Raw genomic sequence first — 15462 nt, 5'->3', positions numbered from 1 at the left:
GGACCACCCAGTTTCCTCGGGTGTCCACAGACCCTGGGCATAGCTTCCCTGGCAATGTGCTCCCCAGCCCTTCAGGCTGGCATCCGTTACCACCAGGCACCACACCGCAGCATGCTGTCTGAGAGCCACCACTCCATACTGAGTCGGGCCGCAGGTAGCCACGTGAGTCTGTGTTGATAATCCTGGGACATCGGAGACCATCGTTGAAGCAGGGCAATCTGCAGAGGTCTCATATGCGCTCTCGCCCATGGCACCACTTCTAAGGTGGCCATCATCGATCCCAACAGCTGGACAACGTCCCAAGCTCGCGGGCAAGGCATCCTCAGGAGCAGACGGAACTGATTCTGAAGCTTGAACCGTCTTTGGTCGGGTAGATAAACAAACCCCGAGGCCATGTTGAATAGGACCCCTAAAATATTTTAGAGATTGAGAGGGAGTCAGGTGACTTTTGGGTATATTGACGACCCAGCCCAGAGATTGCAATACTGAGACCACTCTGGCTGTGACATGACGACTCTCTTTTGCCGAGTCCGCTCTGATGAGCCAGTCGTCTAGGTACGGATGAACCTGGATACCCTCTCGCCTGAGAAAGGCAGCTACCACCACCATTACCTTTGAAAAGGTTCGGGGAGCTGTGGCAAGGCCAAAAGGCAAGGCCCGAAACTGGAAATGTCTTCCCACCACTGCAAATCGGAGGAACCGTTGGTGCGGGGGCCAAATAGGTATGTGCAAGTAAGCTTCTTTTAGGTCCAGAGACGTGAGGAACTCTCCTGGCTGTACCGCCGCAATGACGGAGCGCAGGGTTTCCATGCGAAAATTCCTTTGAGTCAAGAATGGGCCAAAAAGACCCGCCTTTTTGCGGCACCACAAAGTAAATGGAGTAACGACCACAGCCGTGTTCGGCAGGAGGCACAGGGATCACCGCCCCAAGGTGCAACAAGACTTGTAGGGTCTCCTCTACCGCCGCCTGTTTGACGGCAGTACCGCATCGGGACTCCAAAAACACATCTCTCACCGGGGTATTTAATTCCAATTGGTAACCTTCTCTGATCAGGTCCAGGTCCCACTGATCCGAGGTAATCTTGGTCCACTCCTCTAGAAAGAGGGAAAGGCGTCCTCCTACAGCTGTAAAGGAGGAGTGGACCGGCGCACCATCATTGAGAGGGTCGCCCTTGAACTCCAGGCCTAGCACCGGCCGCTGCGGATCGCTTGTCCGAGTGAAAGGAGTTCCTCTGCTGAAAATGGGCACATTGAGTAAACCCAGCAGAGCGCACCGGGCGATACCTTATAACTTCACGGAAGTGAGGTCTAGAGGAGGAGGGACCCACCTGACACTTGGAAGAAGGCCACGACCTATCCTCAGGTAACCGCTGGGGTTTAGCATTCCCCAGGTCTTTAACAATCCTCTCCAAAAAACAGAAGTCCCTAAAAGGGCAACTTCACCAGCCTTTGCTTAGAGGCCATGTCAGCCACCTAATGCCGTAGCCATAGAAGACGGCGGGTAGACACCACCACAGACATCTGTTTAGCCGAGGCTCTGACCAGATCATAGAGGGCGTCAAGCTAAAAATGACAGGGCTGACTCCATGAGCGGTGCAACCTCAGCAAGGGACTCCACACCATTCACGGGCTGTTCCACTGCCTGTTGTAACCAAGAAAGGCAGGCTCAAGCAGCATAAGAACTGCAAACAGACGCCCTTAAGGCTAGGCCTGAAATCTCAAAGGACCGTTTTAGCGCTGATTCCAGGCGCCGGTCCTGAATGTCCTTCAAGGCGACCCCTCCCCTCTACTGGGAGGGTGGTCTTTTTTGTCACAGCGGTGACTAAGGCATCCACTTTAGGCATCCCAAAACGGGCCAAGTGCTCCTCACTCAGAGGGTAAAGATGCCCCATCGCCCTGGCCACTTTCAAGGGCCCCTCAAGGTCAGCCCATTGAGCAGAAAGCTCTTGGATGAAGTCATGCAAAGGAAAGGCTCGAGCAGGCTTCTTAGTACTCGCCATCCTCGGATTACCAGAGGAGGCCTCGCCTTGAACAGGATCATCAATTGAGAGGGCCTGTAAGACATCAGAGATAAGTGCTGGCAGCTCATCGCGGTGGAAAATCCGAACCGCAGTGGGATCATCCAGATCCTGTGGCAAACCGGTTCCTTCCTCTGGCTCCTCAGACCACGAAGGCCTGCCAGATCCCTCAGAGTCCCCAAGGCCCGACAACGGGGGGGGGGGGGGGGGGGGGGGGGGGGGGGAGTTGCGCCACTCTCAGACGGGGAATTTACCCATCTATGCTTAGCGTGCATCCAACACTCAGGGGCATCCACTTCTGACATCTGCCCCGGGCCACCATCAGTTGGAGGGAGACCAAGTAGCAACGCAGATCAGACACCTGCGGCAGAGCTCTTTTCAGCATGAAGGCTTTGTGTAAAGTAAGCACAAACTCAGGGGAGAAAAACTCAGCCTGACCTCCCATCTCCGAATTAGGAGCTACGGGGAATGGAGCTCCTCTGGTAACCTCGGCCCGAGGCGCCCCTCTGCCAAAAGGAGAGGGTCCTCTGAAAAAAACTTGGATCGTTGAAACGGAACTACTCTGCTTGGTCTATACCGAAAAGCACGGCCCCTACCACGACCGGAAAAAAACACCACGACCACTGGGACGATCCTCAGGAAGCCTCGGAACTTTAGCCTCACCTAGGCTATGCAGCAGCTTATCCAACTCATCGCCAAAGAGAAAAGAACTCTTAAAAGGAAATTTACTAAGCTTGGACTTAGAGCCCGCATCCGCAGACCAGCCACAAAGCCAGAGAGAGCGATGGGCCGTCACACAAAGAGCCATAGAAGAGGCCCGAAGCAAGTCATAAAGAGCATCTGCCAAAAAGGCCGAACCCATTTCCAACTTTGGCATCTATCACTGAAAAATCATCAGAAGAATGGTCCAAGACCTTTTTAGACCAACAAAAACAGGCTCTCGCTACTACAGAACCACAGATAGCAGCCTGCACTGCCAGAGCAGAAACATCAAAACTATTCTTTAACAAGGATTCTACACAGCGATCCTGGACATCCCTCAAAGCCTTCCCGCCATCCACGGGAACCGTATTTCATTTAGTGACTGCAGACACTACGGCATCCACCACTGGAGGGCGTAAAAGATCCTTGTCTGATTCCGGAACAGGATAAGCCTGAGCATACATCTGGCAAGATGAAAGGCAGAATCCGGCACCTCCCACTGTGCCTGAATGTCTCTAATATCCTGATGCATTGGAAAAGTCTTACCTGGCCTATGAATACCTTTCTGGACTCCATCACTGGAGTCTCCTGCTCCTCAAATCGCAAGATAGTAGAAACCTGAGAAATAAGCTCCTGCAGGTCATCTTTATGAAAAATTCTCAGCAATGAAGGATCCTCCCCCGCAGGGAGAGGCTCCGCACCATCTTCCAGCTGACCGAGGTCCTCAGGAAAATGACCTTCCGGAAACACCTAGGCATTTCCTGGTCCAAATCAGAAGAAAAATCTTCTTCTAAATCCTCAAACTGCCTGGGCCGCTTAGCAGCCGCTGGTTGGCCCTCCTGAGACCTCTTTACTGGAGCCTATCCTGGAGCAGCTTTGTGTAATAAAAAAGCTTAGTACATTTTTACCACAAAGTCAGGCGGGAAGCCACCTTCACCTGCTGAAGAAACAGGAGGCAGAACCAGTAGAGAGGCCGGTAAAGCAGGCAGGGATGCAGCATTTAGAGGGGAAGACAAAATGGCGGCGTTTCATGCTGAAATCGGTGCTGCCAGCAAGGCTGACCCGACTGCACTTAAAACTGCCAGATCGGAGCCCCCCCGCTAACGTCGCCAACATTTTTACAGCCCCTGCTCTGACGAGGAATCTACCGCGGTGCAAAACTTACAAGCACTGCTCAAGCCGACTCCCTGTTGCTCAGACTGAACAGCAGCAGAGCTTCTCTGCCATCGCGTCTGCCTAAGCCAACTGCGAACCAAAACAGGAGCCAGAAAAAACAGCAGCAAACTGTCACAGAGAGAAAACAGAAGCTGTCTTGCTTGTTTAAAGAGAAAGCAAAGGACAGAGAACCAAAAAGCAAAGCTAGTCTTTTTTTTTTTTCTCGTGGCTGCCTCTCCCTGCCTCACAAGCTCTTCCCCTGAAGAGCTTGAGGAAACTGCATTTTTGTGCTGAGATTTCCTCTCTCTTTTACTCAAGCACAGTTTAAAAGAATACCAGGGAGGACATGGGGGGAGGTACCCGGCCACCCGAGTTTGACACCCCCGAGTCACTAAGAGACCCCCACGGGCCTCTGCCTCTAAATAACAGGCTTTTTTAAATATATATATATATATATATACACACACACAGACGCACAGAAGAAATAAATTAAAACCAACTAAAAGAATTACAGCAAGAAATAGAAAATATATAAGGAATCTATCTATATAATTCACAACCCCAACGTTCTAAATGAAACCACCACCGGAAGTTGAAGCGTCGAGATCAGCTTTCCCCACCGGAAGTTGAGGCGTCGAGATAGCCACTTTCCCCATCAGTGTGTGCCCCGCCCTTGCGTCACTACGTGATGACAAGGGCGGAGCACTAACACTGGACGAAACGGAGCGCTAGCAGCAATGAAGACAAAACCGCTCACTTATACTGCAGCACCGACAACACGAACAGCGCTGACAGAAGAAATCCATTTGGATGGCCATGCTCCTGCTCTCCATATGTGAGTCACCCCCCCCCCCCAAAAAAAAAAAAAAACAAGCTAGCGCCCGTTTCATTGCTCTGAGAAACGGGCCTTCTTTACTAGTGTAATATAAAGAATGAGACTGTAGGGCTCACCACCTTCCATCTGCTGGCAGGGTTGCCAGGTGGAAATTTTTTTTCCCACCCAAAGGAGCCCAAATCCTGCCCAAACTCAAACCCCGCCCCTGACACCCCACCCCCGCGTCATCACCCCCGCCCAGAACATCACTAACCCCGCCCCCCGTGGCTGAAAAAAACGCTTAAAAAACCGCCCAAAAGACACAAAACAAGCCCAAAAAACCGCAACCCGCCGCGGGCAAAAATTTCCCGCGGCGGGTCGCGGAAAACCGCCCAATTGGCCGGTAAAACTGCCCACCTGGCAACACTACTGGATCTTTCTCTTGTTGCCAAGGGCTCTTACTGGCTCTCTCTAGAGTCAGTTGTTTTCTCAGTCTCCACCTGCTGGAAGGTGTGCCCAACCCATCAGTCACATTCTCGGCCAGTCCGGAGGGATGCTAAGGAAAATTATATTGTCACATGATTTATATAGAATTGCAAATATCCCTTGGTTAGTCTGAGGGGAAGTGAAATTGTATTTGTATTTTGCTTTCCTCCATATAACATGCCAAAGGTTTATTTTTATAAATCATTTTTATTATAAAAATTTGATGTACTCTTGTACATTAAAGCAGTTTATAATATAACAAATAAAAAAGTCTTTAAACTCCAACTCACCCACTTTTTTCTCTTCTATTTCTTTCCAAAACATGATATTCACAATGATAATGCATTAAGTAGATTCTGAACACAAGGAAGGTAGCACATGCAAATCTGTCTCATTCAAATTCACTGTGGATAATCTAAAAAACATGACCAGCTGGGTTGAGAACCCCTGAAGCAGAGTGGAAGTAACCTAATGGTCAGAGCAACAGGCTAAGAACAAAGGGAGTCAGTGGTCAGAATCCCATCAACACTCCTTGAGGGTAAGCCTCTACAGGTCGCCTAAAGTTAGGAACTAGGATGATGTGCGCTAAGCACAGATTCTATAACAACTATTATGTGCAGAATTACTGTTATAGAACAGAGAGGTAAGTCAGAAGTTATGCGCCTAATTTTAAGTGTGAGCACCTACGATAGTGCTCAAAGGCTGATGTAACATAATATTCTGAAACTGTGTGCATAACTTCCAGGTATGCCCCTGATCCACCCATGACCCCTTACAGTTGCACAGTATGGATTCTGAATGCACAATTTGTAAAATCTGGACCAAGGGCAGTTATGTGAGCAACTGCTAGTGCCAATTACAATCCAATAATTACATCAAGTTGTACATGTTAACTGACACTGCTCTAACACGTAAAGTTGTGCATGCAAGTTTACAGAATTAGGGGTCTTGTGACCTTGGGCAAGTCACTCTCTCTCTCTCTGTTTGCTTCAGGTGCCCACTTAAGATTGCAAACTTCTTTGGACCAAGACATATTGTACCTGAACACTTATCACCATTATACAGAGCTGATAGATTGCGTCCATTAGTGCTACAATAATGATAACATAGCAAATATCAGTAGATAAAGACCTGTACTATCCATCCAGTCTGCCCAGCATGGAGGCCAGAGTTGAATCCAGCAATCTACACAGGTATCACTTCAAGGTATACTTAGGTGCTTTGAAAATGATCCTCTATATTTCTGTCTCTCCCTACTAATTAACCAGCACTGGTCCTACTTCCCAACTACTGTTGTTACCCTAACAAAACAAAAGGGATTTATGTTTAATGCATGCCTCTGTTTTCAGTAGTAGCTCCAGTAATTGGGAAATAAGAGCAGTACATAAGCACCGCCATACTGGGAAAAGACCAATGGTCCATCAAGCCCAGCATCCTGTCTCTGACAGCGGCCAATCCAGGTTTTAAGAACCTGGCAACCCCCCCCCCCCCCCCCTAAAAAAAAATATTTTTTAAATAATGTTCAATGGACTTTTCCCTCAGGAATGTGTCCAAACCCCCTTTAAACTCCGTAAGGGCACACTTCTACTACTGTCTATGACCTGAAAATGATAGATCAAGAAAATGTGTTACATTGCAATACATGCTGTTTACCTTGAGGTGTATTTTCAAAGCACTTAGCCTTACAAAGTTCCATAGGTTACAATGGAACTTTGTAAGGCTAAGTGCTTTGAAAATGAGCCCCTATATCTGCTATCTAGTATGTTACTACACATTCAAGTACACTAGTTATATTTCCCCCCGTACAATTTACATGTTTACCTGAGGCAATGGAAGGCTAAGTGGCAAGTCCAAGTTCACGATCATTACTTTTTGTATCTATGAACTTTTTAAAAGGTAAACACTTATTTTAAATAAAGGCTCTCTCAACTAATGCAACAAAAGTTGACTTCCTAAAAGAAACAAATTACCTGCATAAGACGCTAAAAAGTTGAGAGAGATGCTTTGGGATAGCATCAGAACGGCAAGTCTTTTTTTTTTTTTTGTGGGGGGGGGGGGGGGGGCAAGGAACATATCTGCAGTATATCCCTTGTGAGTAAAGGAGGGACTAAGGTGGCAGATTCCCAGAAGTACCTCAACATAGCTCAGATGCCCAAGGATCCTTGACAAAAGGAAAGGATTCCCTCACCCCCATTTCCTCCAGGGATAAAGGTTGAGAAGAGGGGGGGGGGGGGACCCAGGTGGCCCAGAGGCACCGATTTAGTTTTTTCGGGGCTGCAGCGGACTGCCTGACCTGCGGCCACCCTCACCTTGATAATGTTGTCGAAAATGGTGTCCCTGAACTCCAGCAGCGCGCCGCGGTCGAACTCCTTGCCGTGGATGATCCTCATCTGCTTCAGGAAGGTGGACTTGCCGCTCTCGCCGGCCCCCAGCAGCAGGATCTTGACCAGGCGGCGGACGGCACGCCTCTCCCGGGACAGCAGCGCGTCGATCTCCCGGCTGCGCCGCCGAGCCTCCCTGGCCAGGTGGCGGCTCCTCTCCTTGCCGTCGCCCCCCTCGCGGGCCGCTTCGGCGGGCAGGAGGCAGCGGCTCAGGCTCCGCACCACCGCGGACATGACGGCGGAGGGGACCGAAACGACGCCTCACGGAGCTGCCGCCCGCATGGACAGAGAATGACAAGTGACGGGGGAGGGAGGGAGAGAGAGGTGGGGGCTTAGGCTACCTCCTCCCCCCCCGCAAACTTTCCGATACGCACTCCCCTCACCGGCCCAAGGTCAGCTCTGCCCGCGGGGCTGACAACACCCCGAGAGATTCTTCCGATCGGGCGACGGCAAAAAAAGAATTGGGGGAGGGGGAGGTCGCTGAAGTGGACCAACCGTGAAACAGTACGAGAAGCCCCTCTTTGCCCTTCGCCCCCCCCCCTCCAGGAGGCTTCCAGCAAAACTTTCGCCGGCCGAACCTCCTCGTCTCGTGTCCCCCCTGTTACGCGCTCGCTCCGCCTTTTATTTCCGCCGCGCGCCGGCACCACAATAGAGATAGAGGCGCGAGGAGGCCAACGGCAGCCCGCGCGACCCCGACCACCCCTGGAACGAAAAGGTATGACGGAACATCCCAAACTTAACTTAAAAAAACCCGAAAACTTCGCTCAACTCCTGGAAGTTTATTCGCACACCGGACACCACAACCTCCCGGTCCCGTTCACAATCACCACAGCTGCCGGACGGGACGACTGGGCGGAGGTGAAAGAAAGAACGGAGAGGAGGCGGGGCCTGTCCCCGGTGACCGCGCTCGCGCCCTATCCCGCCACATCATTGGGCGAGGATCTATCCGTCAAAAGTTGCTTGGCCTCTAATAGGCCGAGTCGCCGCTGCGATGATCTCGGGGATGAGAGAAAAGGGCCGTTCCCGCCCCCGAACAATAACAATAATTAATTATTAAAGCAAAAAAGTCCGGAGAGGACGGGTAAAGTTGCTTCCGATCTGTTCATGTGGGAAATCGGCCGCAACCTTTCTCCTGTTCACAGTGGTTCAGAGACTATCTCTTTGGACTTCTCCGAGCACGGTTATCAAATTCATTATCACAGGTTTGGAAGGAGAAAAAAAAAGGGGGGGGGGCGAGGCGGGGCACAAATAATCCAATATAGGCCTCTGTCTGCCCCCCCCCCCCCCCCCATTAAGGAACACCGATTTGGGATTGGCCTCCTCCTGCCTGCGGGATATTGAGGCGCACTGTACAGGGAAAGAAAGTTTTAGGGCGTAAATGTTGGCATGGACTGGGTGGTTGGACACTACAATTGTGATCGGGGGTTTTTCTTTCTAATATTTTGTCATAAACTTGCATTACACAACGGCCTAAGATCCGGAAAATCCGGCTTTCATACATGGAGGTCAGGGACAATAATCAATAATCTCCAGCGTTAAAATACCATCAACAGAGAAAACAACAACAAAAAAAAATTTGGAGGATAGATGTAAAATGTTCATATGTAAACGACTACCAAAAGAAAAATGAACTTTGAAAAATGTTCCCATCGAATCCGGGAGGATCCCGCTGTATCCGTTTTTTTACCTTTTGCCTTTTCCAATGGTTATCAATAGAAATCAAACAAAATAAAACATGGAAAAGAAAATAAGATGATACCTTTTTTATGGGACATAACTTAATACATTACTTGATTAGCTTTCGAAGGTTGCCCTTCTTCCTCAGATCGGAAATAAGCAAATGTGCTAGCTGACAGTGTATATAAGTGAAAACATTCAAGCATTACTATGACAGTAAAATAGATACCATTGGAGATTCTACATGGAATGTTGCTACTATTGGAGATTCTACATGGAATGTTGCTATTCCACTAGCAACATTCCATGTAGAAGGCTGCGCAGGCTTCTGTTTCTGTGAGTCTGACGTCAGACTCACAGAAGCAGAAGCCTGCGCGGCCACATTGGTGATCTACAAGGGCCGACTTCTACATGGAATGTTGCTAGTGGAATAGCAACATTCCATGTAGAATCTATAGAAATCGAACCAAATAAAACATGGAAAAGAAAATAAGATGATACCTTTTTTATTGGACATAACTTAATACATTTCTTGATTAGCTTTCGAAGGTTGCCCTTCTTCCTCAGATCGGAAATGAGCAAAATATTTCCTCAGATCGGAAATAAGCCTTTTCCAATGGAAATCTATGTGATCCGTTTTTTTTTTTTTAGCTTGTTCTGCCTAAGATGAAGGTATTACATTCAGAGCTGCATTTTTACTGTGTTTCACATGTATTATTTGGTTTTATTAATGATGACCAGCCTAGAAATGTCTTTAATAGGCGGGTATAATAAACGGGATTTTATTTTTGTTGCATTTTATTTTTGGGCTATTTTGTTACTTTAGAAGGGTTTGCCTCAATGTCCGCCAGCAAAATCAAGCGCATTGTTTATTTGCTAGACAACATCCAAAGGTATAAAAGCTCTAGGTTTAAATTCATTGATGACCTACATATTAACCCCAGGCTAAGCAGCAGTAATCCTCGCTATACAGAAGTACTGCCGGGCTACCACAGTAGCCCGGCAGTACTTCCCACCCCTAGCGTGCCGTCATTTCTGGTGCTAAAAAAAGTATTTATTTTGTAGCGCCGGAGTATACCCAGTGGTAATCTGCCGGGTTAACGCGGGAGCCCTTACCACCACCTCAGTGGGTGACGGTAAGGGCTGCTTCCGAAATGGCCACGCATCAAGTGCTTTACTTGCCATGCAGCCATTTCCTGCAGGAAGGCGAGACTACCCTTTTACCAGCTGCGGTAAAAGGGGGCCTTGGTTCGTGTGTAAAACACGCACCGATGCCCGCGCTGCCCCCGTTTGCTGCAGCTAGGTAAAAGGGGCCGTAAGTAGAGAATTTCCCTCTAGGTGCACCTAGAGAGAACCGGGGCAGGGCTGTAGTAAGGTATGTGCGGGCGATGCGGTCACATAGAATGCAAAGGAAGCTTGGGGCATGAAAATCGCACCCTTCCATTGGCTTCCCTTGCAAAGTGGGCAGAGCGGGATTGTTGGATTGTCAGCAGCGTTTGGGGGCGTGTCACACAGGGTGGTTCTGAGCCAGTGTCAGCAGAGATGTTGGAGCCCTGGTCTGAGGTAGGCCGGGGCAATCAGACAGCCCTGTGTGCATTTGCCATGTGGTAGAGCAGACTACATGCTGAGCGGCCTTCAGAACCAGCAGCTAAGCAGGGGTAATGGATTATTTTTATAGCTTATAAATGTGGACTCATTCAGTCTGTCTGGCTTTTCTCTCAGTGTACCTTTTCAGTCGCCGTACCAGGCTCTCAGGGATAGATGCCCTCGTACAGCCTTGGCTGGTAGTGGAGCTTCTCTATATGTTCCCTCCATGGCCTCTCATTGGTCACTTATTGCTCAGGATTGTGCGTCATCCTCATATGGTCTTGTTGATGGTGTCAGATTGGCTTGCAGACCTTGGTATGGATCTCCAGCATCTGCTGGTGGAGGACGTGCTTCCACTTCTCAAGGGTCAGGGTTTGCTCCAGCAAGGGCTGGTAGAGATCTATGTTATGTCCTCGCTGTTGCAAGGCCCAATTGACCAATGTTCATTGTTTTGAGTGAGGCTGGTTGCTAAGGATACCCCACATGTGAGAACAAGCAGCCTGCTTGTCCTCGGAGAAAGCGGTTACTTACCTGTAGCAGATATTCTCCGAGGACAGCAGGCTGATTGTTCTCACAAACCCGCCCACCTCCACTTTGGAATAGTTGTTAGTTTATTTGTTTGCTTTTTGATTTAACTGAGGGGACATGCTTGCGCGACAGGCGGGAAGTTGTCCACGCATGCGCGGTGCACGCTCTTCGTATGCCAGAAGACTCTGGCAAAACTTTTTTTTTTTTCTGGGAAAAATTTGCCGTTTCCTGGGCCGAAGTGGACGTCGACCCACATGTGAGAACAATCAGCCTGCTGTCCTCGGAGAATACCTGCTACAGGTAAGTATCTTCGCTATATTGCTTAATACAGGAAAAGTGGAGGAGTAGCCTAGTGGTTAGATATACTCATATCACCCCTCTCCTCAGGTCACTTCACTGGCTTCCTATCAGATACCGCATTCAATTCAAGCTTCTCCTTCTTACCTACAAATGCACTCAGTCTGCCGCCCCTCTCTACCCTCATCTCCCCTTACGTTCCCACCCGAAACCTCCGTTCACAGGACAAATCCCTCCTCTCAGTACCCTTCTCCACCACCGCCAACTCCAGGCTCCGCTCATTCTGCCTCGCCTCACCCTATGCTTGGAACAACCTTCCTGAGCCCTTACGCCAAGCCCTCTCCCTGCCCATCTTCAAGTCTTTGCTTAAAGCCCACCTCTTCAATGCTGCGTTCGGCACCTAACTCTTACCGTTCAGTAAATCCAGACTGCCCCAATTTGACTGCCCCTTTCGGACTGACTGTTCACTTGTCTTTTAGATTGTAAGCTCGTTGAGCAGGGACTGTCCCTCTATGTTAAATTGTACAGCGCTGCGTACCCTAGTAGCGCTTTAGAAATGTTAAGTAGTAGTAGTAGAGCACCAGTCTTGACCTCCAGAGGTGGCCAGTTCAAATCCCACTGCTGTTCCTTCTGATTTTAGGCAAGCCACCTAACCCTCCATTGCCTCAGGTATAAACTTAGGGGGCTGTTTACTAACGCTTAGCTTGAGTTATCTGCACCAGGGCCGATAGGAATAAAACGGGCCCTGCTGCAGATAACTCAAGCTAAGCTTTAGTAAACAGGGAGGTTAGATTGTGAGCCCTCCAGCAACAGAGAAATACCCAGTGTACCTGAATGTAAATCACCGTGAGCTACTGCTGAATAAGATGTGAGCAAAATCTAAATAAATGCATTTCTGTTTTTTGTTTCTGTGGTTTTGCACTGTGTACAGTCTGGCATTGTTGAGTTTCCTGTTCAAATTTTGGCTGCATTATATTTATGTTTCTAATTTGTGCTCACTTATTCTGTATGTGGTGAGGCTCTATCTGTGTTCTGCATGTGTGACCAAGGTGAGGTGTATTATATTGCTAATGTGTAGTTTGGAATGGCTCCAATTTAAAGGTCTGTCATAGGTGCCAAAATCTTTGGCTACAGCTGTATCCTTGGGTCTTTGGAATGCTGATGGGATCACCGGATCTGTGTGACGCTGGAATGGCCCTGATCGGCCCTGAGTCCAAGGGATTGTTGGATTTAGAACGGCTGAAGGGAGATATGATAGACGTCTATAAAATAATGAGTGGAGTGGAATGGGTAGACGTGAATCGTTTGTTTACTCTTTCCAAAAATACTAGGACTAGAGGGCATGGAATGAAGCTTCCAAGTAGTAAATTTAAACGAATTAGAGAAACGTTTTCTTCACTCAACGTGTAATTAAACTCTGGAATTCGTTGCCTGCCAGAGAATGTGATAAAGGCAGTTAGCTTAATGAGGTTTAAAAAAAAAAAGGTTTGGACGACTTCCTAAAGAAAAAGTCCATAGACAATTATTAAATGGATTTGGGGAAAATCCACTATTTCTGGGATAAGCAGTATAGAATGTTTTGTACTTTTTTGGGATCTTGCCAGGTATTTGTGACCTGGATTGGTCACAGTTGGAAACAGGATGCTGGGCTTGATGGACCTTTGGTCTGTCCCAGTATGGCAATACTTATGTACTTAACCTCCAAAGTTCTGCTCTTTTGTTGTACAGTCTTCGTGTAGAACTTAGTCTCTTTAGCTTTATATTGCTGTTGGATCTAGTCCAATGTATTGTCTGTATTATAATAAACTGTTAGAATCCAATAGACATTGCTTGTGGGCAAATACTTGGATTACTAATGGAGTTTATCATCATTTTATCTATCTTTTCTAATTTGTAATTGTTAGGTGTGTCACTGAGCCTGGACGCATGGTATCTGTGCCCCAAATTTTGTTAGTAGTGTCCCAAATCCTTGCTTCCTCTCCTACCCTTGCCTCCGTGTCACCCATAGCTTGAATTAAGGATGCATTTCACTGCGGACAGGTATCTCTCCCTTTTTCTTCATGCAAGTGTCGCATGGATCAGTGAACCATGCCATGCTACCAGGAAGAAGAAAAGTGCTGACTCTATGGCAGCTTTAATAACATGATTCTATCAAGATTCCTGTTTTCTTGTAGTTTGTAATAGAAAAATAGTAGTTCCTTTGGGTCAGGGGAATCGCTTTAAAATATAAACTTATCACTTCATTGTCTTGCTTACTGTTCCTTTTTTCATTGTAGTATTCTAATGTTATGGTTTCCTGGTTTAATTGTTAAGGGGTTCCTTCTATTTTCTATAGTTCAGGTATTTATGCCCAGGGCCATGCTAACACGGTAAGCCGGGTAAGCACCGCAGGGGGGCGCCGACCTCTGGAGGGCGCCTACCCATAGGCGCCCCGTATAAGAGGCTTGGGGAGGCTAAGACTCCCCAGCCCAGCTGTGAACTTCCCCGCGGCCACGCCTACAAGATTCGACGAAATCTTCTGTTGAGTAGCGCAGTGGCAGCCAGGAACGAGACCTGCCGTCGCTACTCTCCACCCACAGCCAGCATAACATAAGAAAAAAAGAAGCGCGGGGCCGCAGCAGCCTTCAGACATGCGCTGTCGGCTCTGCCGGTCTCTGGCCCCTGACGTCAATTTCCCGTTCCGGGGTCAGAGGACCGGCAGAGCCGACAGCGCATGTCTGAAGGCTGCTGCGGCTCCGTTCTTCTTTTTTTTCTTCTGTAAGCGCTGCTGTTAAGAGGCCCGGGCCGGAGGGAGAGAAGAGAATGTGGCCACTGGCTGGAAACGGTAGGAGGAGAGAGAGGGAGAGCCAGGGGGCATGGACAAGAGCAGTGGAGAGCCAGAGAACGATAGGGAGAGAAAGAGGGGCCTGTTGAAAAGAGCAGGGGAGAGCCAGGGACATGGAAAAAAGCAGGGGAGAGCCAGAAAGATATGGGGAGAGAAAGAGGTGCCATGGAAAAGAGCAGGGGAGAGCCAGGGACATGGAAAAAAAGCAGGGGAGAGCCAGAAAGAGATGGGGAGAGAAAGCGGGGCCATGGAAAAGCGCAGAGGAGAGCCAGGGACATGGAAAAAAAGCAGGGGAGAGCCAGAAAGAGATGGGGAGAGAAAGAGGGGCCATGGAAAAGAGCAGAGGAGAGCCAGAAAAAGATGGGGAGAGAAAGAGGGGACATGGGCAGGAGAGAGAGAGAGAGAGAGAAGCTGCTGGGGAGAAACTGGGGGAGACCCTAGCTGTCAGACTGAGAAATGCTGGCTGGATGAAAGGAGGGAGAAAGAGGAAAAATGCTGGAAGGAGGGGGCAGAATGAGGGAAGACACTGGTAGGGAGGGACAGAGGAAAGACACTGGAAGGATGGGGTGAGAGAGGACATGCTGAATGGAAAAGGGTCAAGAGAGAGAACTGTCTAGAAGGAAGGGGAGATAGAGGGAGACAATGGACGGAAGGATTGGGAGAGGGTAATGGGTGGAAGAATGGAGAGAGAAAGAGGGATGACACTGGATGGAAGGGTAGGAGAGAAAGAAGGAAGTTGCTGGACATGGATGGAGGGAAGGGAAGTATATGCACATGGGGATGGAGGGGAGTGAGGAGAAATGCTGGATATAGATGGAGGGGAAACTGTTGAATTTAAGAGCTGGATCGGGATACTGAAGGATAGGGACAGGGCTACAGATGGTAGACAGGACACATAAGGACACAGGAGGATGGTGGACGTGGTGAGAGAAAAAATATCAAATAGAAAGAAGACCCTGCATAAAACAGAAGACACTGGGACCAAAGCGAATA

The 15462-nt window shown here is 48.8% G+C and overlaps 1 protein-coding gene across 1 annotated transcript in view; it reads right to left on the bottom strand.

The window, feature by feature from the left end:
* The window catches only part of GNA12 (G protein subunit alpha 12), an 84914-nt gene extending 76483 nt beyond the window's left edge, over window positions 1–8431 (bottom strand). The window contains exon 1 of the mRNA XM_030212164.1: window positions 7485–8431. Within this exon, the coding sequence (XP_030068024.1) occupies window positions 7485–7790 (306 nt within the window). The 5' untranslated portion in view covers window positions 7791–8431. The remainder of the gene's footprint in view (window positions 1–7484) is intronic.
* Between the last annotated feature and the right edge of the window lie 7031 nt (window positions 8432–15462).

The sequence above is a fragment of the Microcaecilia unicolor genome, chromosome 8 (genome assembly GCF_901765095.1).
Source record: "Microcaecilia unicolor chromosome 8, aMicUni1.1, whole genome shotgun sequence".
NCBI classification, from domain to species: Eukaryota; Metazoa; Chordata; class Amphibia; order Gymnophiona; family Siphonopidae; genus Microcaecilia; species Microcaecilia unicolor.
Note: the sequence above shows the minus strand (reverse complement) of the source record. Positions and strands in the feature narration are given on the sequence as shown.